We start from the raw sequence: 9,611 nt of genomic DNA, 5'->3' as shown, positions 1-9,611 counted from the left end.
AACCCACACAGACACTTTGGCAATCCAATTTAAATCACTTTGATGGATTCGGCCAATATTTATTCGTCAGGGAAAAAACTAGTTTGTCCACTTTCGCCCCGCCCATCACGTCAAATGACAACATGCCGCATTGCTAAGAACGAAAATACTTAGGAAGTTGAATGTTTGCGGTAAAATAAAACGACGGTGAAAGAATAATTCTTGTCGCAACATCAAAATCACAAGAGTACAACGAGCGTAAAAACTTTTTATTACTATTAATGTTGTCTGAATAAGTCAACTTTGGAAGGAAAACTGTCTTTGAGTAAGTGTTAAGTTGAGCTAATTTTATTTTGAAGGACAAATAGAGGAACTACTTATTACGCCATCAAAACTTTGCTACCCGGTGAAGACACAAAACCCGGGTATTTTCATCGGCACCCAAGTGAGCGCAGAACTGCTTTCAGCTGCTGACTTGGTTTTCATCCAAAAAGCTGAATTGTCTTCGGATACTACTTCAAGCAATCGGTATGGCAAGTCGGAAACGAACGTTGGAAACTGCGGACATCGAGACGAATGCCTTCAAAACACCAGACAAGAAGGTGTCGGTGGTTTTGGGGGTGCCACCGTCCGAATACATACAATGGGGTGTCGAAGAGACGTGTGAATATCTGCGGACGGAGGGTCTCGGAGAGTGGGAGAGTTTATTTCGAGGTGAGTGTCTGCATTGGTGTGTTTCGGTTGACACCCAGAACCTTCTGTTTTACGTGTATTGTTGCGCCCTTCAGAGGAGAAAATCACGGGCGTGGGACTGAGATACCTCGGTGAGAATGAGCTGGACAAACTTGGTATTGAGTAAGTATAAAACCTGTCTGAAAACCTGTTTGATCTATCCACCCGGGCATATTACACTGACTTTTGGCCCGGATTTTAGACGTATCGGGGATCGCCTGAGGATCCTTCATAGTATCCGGAAGCTGTGGCAGGTGGACGTGCAAAACAATAAGGTAACATTTTGTGTTCTTCTTTCATATATTCTATAAATCTAAGACTTTCCTGCTCACCTACTCTCATTGATGACCTGCAGCAGACCTGAAAAACCATCCACTGTCTCTGTTGAGAACCATGGTCTGGGGTTTAGCAGTGCATTGGCTCCCATAAATGTCAAATTATCGCTTTGCCAAAATCCTTACTTCTCAACATCCATCCACTGACTTGACTGTTAATAGTCTACTGACTTGACTTGTCATAAATACATAGTATGAGAAGTCAGGTCTTGCACTCATAATTACATATAATGATGTACACATTACTAGCATATGTCTCCTCTCGGGCCCTTGTCGTCCTTCATAGGATGTTTCTTCTGGTTTTAATGTTGAATAACATTCAATAAAAATGACATGAATCATTAGGAATTATTGAGTACAAGAATAGTTGTCATCTCTTTGATCCCTTATTGTCGGATCTTGTTATTTTAAAACTTATTTTGTTCACTATTTTTCCATAACTTCCATAACTAAAATATTTTTGTCTCTACTGGCATCTCTTGTGACGGGTGTTCTCCAAGCTCCACACTCCTATCTCAGTGCTAACTTTATTTTCAGATTAAAATCGGGCGGTCAAGCCCAGCAGCCAGCCATGTTGTTCCTGTTGCAACATCTATTTATATCCTCTGAGCTTGCTTCCATGACATGACTAAGATTCTGTTCAGACTTGCTGCTGTTCCATGACTACTAATATGTCTTAGTGCGAGATTAAAAAAAAAAAAAAAAACCACGAGCTAGCATACGATACCAAGGTTACTAACTATTCAATGAATTCATCACTTCTCTTTTTTAAGGTCTTCAATGATCCCATTCATGGACATGTTGAGTTGCACCCGCTTCTCATTAAAATCATTGACACACCGCAGTTCCAAAGACTTCGAAACATCAAGCAGCTGGGAGGCACCTACTTTGTTTTTCCCGGAGCATCACACAACCGGTTTGAACACTCCATCGGGTACTGTATCTGAATGTTATCATGGTTACACTTTAGATTAGGCAGCAGATATTACCATAAATAAACGACTTATTCATATGTGTATTCGCAACATATCAGTCTGTAATGTATCACTTTCAAGTACAGATTACAGTCTTTTTAAGACAGACTATATTTTCCAGGAATGGTCACTGAAAGATCACTCAAAACAATACCATAATTCCTGGTTATTTACAGAAAATAAGCACGTACTTGGTATACTAATAGTTGTGTTCCCCATTCTTAAACGTTGCTGTTATTATCAATGCATCAACAAGCGCTGCAAAGTCAAGCGTCACCATCTCTTCTGACAATGAAATAAAGAAAAGAAAAAATTCACTATTATCGCTATTATTTCATTTGGATAAATAGTTAAGCAACTATGCAAAAGAATCTCATTTAAAACACCTTGTTGTTTGTTTTGCAAATATCTAAAGCATTTATAACTTCTGTTCTCAGAGTGGGACACCTAGCTGGAGAACTTGTGCAAGCACTGAATGAGCGACAGCCTGAGCTTCTCATCTCTCGTAGAGACATCCTTTGTGTGCAGATCGCAGGGCTTTGCCATGATTTAGGTAAGCAGTGCTTCAGATGGAATCTTTAAAGGATCTATCTTGTTTTAGTTTTTGAAAGTCCACTCAAAAGCTTTCTCTCGTACGCAGGACATGGGCCATTTTCTCATATGTTTGATGGTGTGTTCATACCTAAAGCTCGGCCCAACTGTGAATGGAAGGTAAGATTTGAATATTTTTTCTTTCGTAATTCAGGGTGTTCATTCGAATGCAAATAAAAAGGGAAATAACGAACACAGATAAAGTCTTCTTATTCTAATATAAATCAATATGCTATAATCCAATAAAGACAACAGTTTCCCAACACAATAGTGAAGTATTAAGAACCAGTTTAGTTATTCTGAGACGCTCTGTGTTATCTTTGTTTATGAATGCAGATGTGCAGTGTGTTTAAAAACATTGATAACAAGAGTGCATTACATCAAGTCTTACTAAGATATGTTATTAAAGGCTGGCTTAAGTAATAGTCACCCGGTAAGTTGTTGATAATATTACACATTGGATGTTTTTAAAGAGAGACGCAACTTAAAATACATGATAAAATTTAAATGAATTGGTCACACATGAAGACTATGAAGAAATAAATCCAATATGGAAGCTTAAACATCAGCATCCATGATCCAACCAACCTTTACTAAGTAAGTCAGTTCAATCCTAGTGTGATGTAAGACTTCAACACGTGGATTTGTGGCCTAGCATGTAAGGTGTGCACATGGCTGGTTGCTTCTGATAAGGTTTGTGAAAACCTACACAGTCATTACATAACTGACGCATAGCAAACATCAGCGTGATAATATAGAATGGCTACTATATTAGTCATCATGCTACTATATTAGTCATCATGCTTTCGTTTCCCAGCTGTGGTCAGTAACATCCAGTAACATCCACTGTCTTGCAGCATGAAAACGCCTCTCTCAGCATGTTTGACTATCTGGTGAATGACAATGACCTGAGGCCATTGATGGAGAGTCATGGCCTGGTGTTTCCTGAAGACATGGACTTTATCAAAGAGCAGATAGCAGGACCTCAAGACAGTGATCAGTCTGAGGGTCAGGTAGGTGTCACTCATGAAGCTGGTAGTTCAATTTAAGTGTGAAAGCTTGACATGTCATATATCATTCGAGTGTACAGCAGTCCAGTATCTTGTTTACTCACAAAGTGATCGAGTTTGATGTACAGTAAAACTGCAGCTAGCGGTGTCCAATGTTGTGCTGTCATTATTTCAGTGGCCATACAAAGGTCGACCAGAGAGCAAGTCCTTCCTCTATGAGATAGTGGCCAACAAGAAAAATGGAATTGACGTCGACAAGTGGGACTATTTTGCCAGGTTCGGTTTCATTTGGTCTCAGAAATCACTGTCCTTAAATTCTCATTATATTAATGTGCTGCACCTCATCTCAGAGACTGTCACCACCTGGGCATCCAGAACAACTTTGACTACCGCCGCTTTCTGAAGTTTGCGCGTGTGTGTGATGTGGATGGACAGAAACAGATCTGCACTAGAGACAAGGTACTGGATTTCACTTCCTTTAAATTCTATTGTTTAAACTGTTGTATCTTATGCACAGGAAGTGGGAAATATTTACGACATGTTCCACACAAGGAACTGCCTCCACAGAAGGGCCTACCAGCACAAAGTAGGCGCCATAATCGAGTACATGTGAGCAGCCTCTTGTTTCCGTCATTTATTCTCTTTAGCTTGCATCACAAAGTGACGTTCTGTGTCATGTGCAGGATCACGGAGGCCTTACTGAAAGCAGATAAGCACATCAAAGTGGAAGGCTCAAATGGCAAAATGTTCTGTCTCTCGGAATCCATAGATGACATGGTGGCTTACTCCAAACTGACAGGTAAACACAACTTGTTCATATGTTCACACACAAGACATGTTATACAACACACATTTGCATTAATTCCATTCTTTTTTATTTACTCTTTTTCAAAACGACACACACAGATTGTTGTTGGCAAAAATTCCATGCATTAGATGGCATCATAATTTGTCCCTTAACCTGAACTATGGTTTAAATTGCAATATTCATTTGCAAATCGTCATGAAAATCAACGTAATACCACCCCTGGAACCGGCAGAGGTCGCTGTGTCAGTGTCATATTTATGGATGAAATTGAGCCAACGGGCCACCATAAAAGCAAAATTTGAGTTCCACATATGTTTTTATTGGGGCCAACTCGGTTATTTTCCAGATTATTTATGTCATAAAAATGAATGTTAACTGACTTGCATGTTTGTGTTTCCTTTTCTAGACCGTGTGTTCGAGCAAATTCTTTACTCGTCTTCCCCAGAGCTCCATGAAGCGAGAGAGATTCTCCGCAATGTTGTTTACCGCCGCCTCTACAAATGTTTGGGCCAAACGCAGTCAGAGACCCCACTCACTGTTACAAGGGTATGTGTTTTTTTTCTTCTTAATTTGCTGCTATCAGGATCAATCGAATACGTTCCGGACCAGTTTACAGGAAGTCGTACTGAATAAGGATGCTGTGCTGTGATGCAATGATTCCCCTGTCTCATGATCTAACAAGAGCTTCTCTTATTCTAGGGAAAGATCCATGACTGGGCCAAAGAATTGTCTGAATCCAACCCTCAAACTGGCTCTCTCGATATCAGATTGCAGCCAGAAGATTTTGTTGTTACTGTGAGCTTTCAAACTTATGATATCCCAAGTAATATTTGAGTAAAATATCCCTGGGTGAGTGACTCATCTTCACCCACAGGTGGCTTGCATGGATTATGGGATGAAATACAAGAACCCCATCGACAAGGTTCGGTTCTACTGCAAGGCTGATCCAACCGTTGCCATTAAGATACGCAAAAACCAGGTCGGGGAAAAAAGCACTTTCTCTACAAAGACATGTTCACTTTGAATTGTTGGTGCAAATGTAGCCCAAATTGGGATAAATATCATGAACACTGTTTGATCAATGACAAAGCAAGACATTTGTGACCGCTGTTGTATTTCACTGTGAAACTAAAGCTCAAAATTGTATCATTTACATTTCACTAAACTACTTTCTTCCCTTGTCAGGTGTCTCAACTGCTTCCAGAGCGCTTCGCAGAGCAACTTATTCGGGTGTACTGCAAGAAAACTGACAGTGACAGTCTAGAGGCCGCACAGAAGCACTTTGTCCAGTGGTGCATTGACCGAAACTTCTCCAAACCAAAGGTAAGGTGCACCGGATAACAAATGTTATCGGCGAGAGTAAATTTTAGCATGATAAAAACCACTATTTGCCTCCGACAGAACTGTGACATCATTGCACCTGAGCTGACTCCTCTGAAACCTGACTGGGGAAACCAAACTGGGGATGAGGATGCTGAGTATGACAGCGCAAGAAACGTCAACAGTGCGCGGAAGAGAGTCAAAAGTCAGCTTTTTAAATAAGCACAAAGAAATCGCAAATCTATCTGTTACATGTGCAAAACTGGTTTTAGGGAATGTTTTTATATTTACTACTTGCTCTGCTGTGCAGCAAGTTTATATAGAAAATATATATTAGCTATGAAGAGGGAGTGCTGACTCAGGGTTTTTACCAAATTATTTTTACAATCCAAATTTGTTTATTTTCATATTTAAATCAGGGTGTGTGAATGTTTAATGTTATTTGTTTTAACGTAGTAAATTTAAATCTTCCTATTGAAGTTTTGCACAAGCATCTCTGTTCCATGTGTCCAGTCAAGTTGCAGGTTACATATTTTGCTTCATTCATGTTTGGAATTTTTATTTCCCTCACTTAAAGAATCATGATTGTTTAAGTGTATATGGCTGCTTCTCTTGCTTGTTTGGAGGTTCTGTTTTCACACAAAGAAATCTATCTTCATTTTAGTAATCCAATTCTCTTATTATCTAGCAGTTTCATTTGCTTCTTTTTGGTACCATGTGTGTGACAACTGTGTGTTCTTGAAGAGACTAAATATTGTTCCTGTTATAATATCTCAGAAAAAAGTGTGTGAAGATTTTTTTTTTTTTATAAAACTGAGTTATCATTTAAAAAATAATCTCAGGTTTTTATATGAGTGTGTGGCAGGAATATCTTGGAAAAGCCAAGCCATTGAAAACCAGTGAGTTTATTTTGTGTTTATCTCAGTATTATTTGACATAAATGTGTGTTGCATCTCATTCTGAATTTAATCTCTTATTTTTATTTGTTAATTTCTTTGCTCTGACTTAAAATAATTCACATCTGCGAAGTTCCTCACCTTTTATGTCATGGATATAGTTTCAGGTTACCTATATAAATCATATTATGGATTTTGCTTTATTAATTTTTTTTGCTGGATCAAGTCACGACTGTTTGTAGTGCATTAATTTATCAGAATTGCAGATTATCATTGCGACGAATACGATTATGATTGTAGTGATCATTGTTGAACACAAGGGTGCGCTATTGTGCTATGTCCTACTATGTTGACGTCATCTGTAGGTTTCATTGAGTCTCAGCTCCTGAGTGTGATGGCAGGGATGAGGATCCGCACTGCTAAATGAGAGACTATTGTTCTCAAGTGGAATCAAATGGAAGCCTTTGACTCTGTGTTGCTCAACCCGGAGAACAGTGATGTTGTGAATGATGAAAGATGAGATCACCGTTGACTGACTGTGGACAGATGATGGCAATGCTTACTGTCATTACATGGATGGAATTGTGGAGCAAGCTTCTAAAAACAATAACACAAATGTTGCGTCGCACACACACACACAAACACACTGCTGGCAGGACAAGGCCGACAGGCTGCTAGTATTTTTATAATCTTCATCCTCTGTGACCTGTGGCTCCCCTTCTGGCGCCAGTGGTCTCAGCCCCCCCTCTGTGATGCCGCAACCTTGCACACACATACACACACTCCTGTACACTCAGCAGCCCCTCCATGGATAATTGAGACCAGCTGTTGCAAGGTGCCTCTTCCCTCCCCTTCCTCACCCCTCTGCTGCACTTGCCTTCCTTCCTCCCTCGCTTTGGTCGCCATAGGTCTAGCAATGTGTCACAAGTTGAAACAACTTTTTATTTCATTTTAAGGACAATTAAATTTCAATGTAAAATTTCTCATACAAAAGCATTTTAATTCCAATATTTATACAATATATAGACTGAGATATTTTAGTTTTTGATTCAGTTTTACCACAAAAAAAATGGAACTGAAGCGTCACATATGTGCGGGTAATACATCTCGCTGTCTTGAGTATTGATCTTCCCTAGGGTCCAAATTGGAGGTGAAACCTTTCCCAACTGGACAGCGGTGACCGGTCTGCTCTCCCACTGGAATGTGTGGAGTTTGGTCGAGGAGGGGGCTGCAGGGGGGTTAAGACAGGCATGTCAGACTCTCTTTTCCAGCTGGTCCTGAGGGGTTAAACTGTGTGTGGATGTGTGTGCGTGTCATGGCCTCTCATTAGGGGGTGAGACGCTGCGGCTCCAGACCCCCAGAGTAGGATTGCTGGGTGAGTCTGCAGTGATCCTGCCACTTTGATGCCCCAGGCCCCCCCCCTCCCCAGTCCCTTCACCGGGAGGTTAATGAGCTCTGTAGGACCACTGTGTTTGGGGAGATGAGTGAGGAACCTCCAAACCTGTTGTGGTGGTCAGTTTGGCTAATGGTGGGGAGTCTTTTAAGAATAACAGCACCTGCTTGTCATTTGTGGCTTTGTGAATTGTAAGGTAAATTCCACAGATGTTTTGATTGAGAAAGTGATAAAAACAAGTGATGACAAGTGACTCTTGTGATGGGTAGAATATTTATCAGCGTGTGATAGCGCCGGTGACTTGTGGGTGAAGAAGTCAGACATGAGGTGGTCTTAACCCAAACATCTTGAACTGGTCATCCTAAGAGAGAAGGAGCCAGAAGAGAAAGCACTGGGTGAAAGCTCAGCCCAGCGACCCTGGATTACTGGGATGATGGTGGAAAATGTGATATTTTAATGAGCCTTTACAGGAAGGTCAAAGGTCAGATTCTTTATTTACCCCTTTACTTATCATCCGGTTCTCATCCTTCGCTCCAGGTCTTGTTGATCTCCCGTGGAACTCTCCCACATATCTGAGCAGGCGATCAGACTTGAATGTGTTGTTTTCGGGCGAGGCAGTGCAAGCCTCAGCCCGCCGGAGGAAGGCATGAGAGTCCCACAAAACAGGTGCTGGCGCTCTCTCTTCTCCCTTCATCTTTCACTCTCTTCCCTTCCTCACACACCTGTTCAAGCGTCGAACCTCCTGCTGCTGCAGCCGAGTGAGGTGTGAATCAGGAATAGCTTCTTTTTGTTTGCTCATTTTCGCTTTTGTGATATTCATCAGCTGTTTTTAGGTTCATGGGAAGCACAGTTGTAGGTAACCTCAAGGGCAGCATGTGAATCCCAAGACATCAGGGATTTTTTTTTTATACAGAACACTGAAAAAGAAATCATTCCATTCAAATTTTAGCAAAGGTGAAAATAGAAGACATCAAATATTGTCCTATATTACAGCACCATATTTCCCATTTTATGATTAATCATTCTACATTTATTCATGATAACATGCAACATTTATTGTCAATAAATTAATAACATCTAATAATAAAAATAAATAAAGATTTTTGCAATATAATCACAACTATATTTTGATATTTTCCTTCTATTTATTTATAAAATTTTTCTTCCAACTATCCACCTTTCCCCATTTATTTTTGTGAGAATTTTTTAAACAATTTTTGCAATGCCATTGTAAATAAAAAAATGTGTAATTGCATAATAAATGCATGAGTAATATTAGAACAACACCCTTGAGGATATTTAAGCTATGAATAATTGGGATAAATTAAATTTTAAAATAGATTTAAAATGAAGTAGCAGTTGATATTGTGATGACAACATTTTAAATATAATCCAAAAAGAAAAAAAACGTTTGGTCTCTTTAAACTTAGTGATACGGAGATAAACGCGACTTGGATCAGGAGTCGGAAAGTGGCTTGAGGGTTGAATGTGGCGACGGAGACTGTGATTTGATAGTCTGGTGGATCGAGCGGTGACAGGTGGTCTCGGCCCCCCAGTGAAGCACCTTCGTGGG

At 40.1% G+C, this 9,611-nt stretch overlaps 1 protein-coding gene across 1 annotated transcript; it reads left to right on the top strand.

Moving 5' to 3' along the window:
• Window positions 1-394: 394 nt before the first annotated feature.
• On the top strand, window positions 395-7,174 carry samhd1 (SAM domain and HD domain 1). The gene is made up of 16 exons (XM_053849533.1): window positions 395-693; window positions 768-834; window positions 914-986; window positions 1,820-1,980; window positions 2,458-2,573; window positions 2,661-2,731; window positions 3,469-3,624; window positions 3,797-3,897; window positions 3,972-4,080; window positions 4,139-4,230; window positions 4,305-4,420; window positions 4,836-4,975; window positions 5,129-5,224; window positions 5,304-5,408; window positions 5,615-5,752; window positions 5,831-7,174. Exons 1-16 carry the CDS (start codon window positions 510-512, stop codon window positions 5,969-5,971), a joined length of 1,866 nt encoding a protein of 621 aa, XP_053705508.1. The 5' UTR covers window positions 395-509; the 3' UTR covers window positions 5,972-7,174.
• The last annotated feature ends 2,437 nt before the right edge of the window (window positions 7,175-9,611 follow it).

This window comes from Synchiropus splendidus, chromosome 18 (assembly GCF_027744825.2).
Source record: "Synchiropus splendidus isolate RoL2022-P1 chromosome 18, RoL_Sspl_1.0, whole genome shotgun sequence".
NCBI classification, from domain to species: domain Eukaryota; kingdom Metazoa; phylum Chordata; class Actinopteri; order Syngnathiformes; family Callionymidae; genus Synchiropus; species Synchiropus splendidus.
Note: the sequence above shows the minus strand (reverse complement) of the source record. Positions and strands in the feature narration are given on the sequence as shown.

Excerpts from the sequence above, each read along its gene's own strand:
- samhd1 (XM_053849533.1), top strand. The coding sequence starts at position 510 with ATGGCAAGTCGGAAACGAACGTTGGAAACTGCGGACATCGAGACGAAT. Across the intron at positions 694-767 it reads GTGGGAGAGTTTATTTCGAG|AGGAGAAAATCACGGGCGTG; the intron begins GTGAGTGTCTGC and ends TGCGCCCTTCAG. Across the intron at positions 5,409-5,614 it reads TTAAGATACGCAAAAACCAG|GTGTCTCAACTGCTTCCAGA; the intron begins GTCGGGGAAAAA and ends TTCCCTTGTCAG.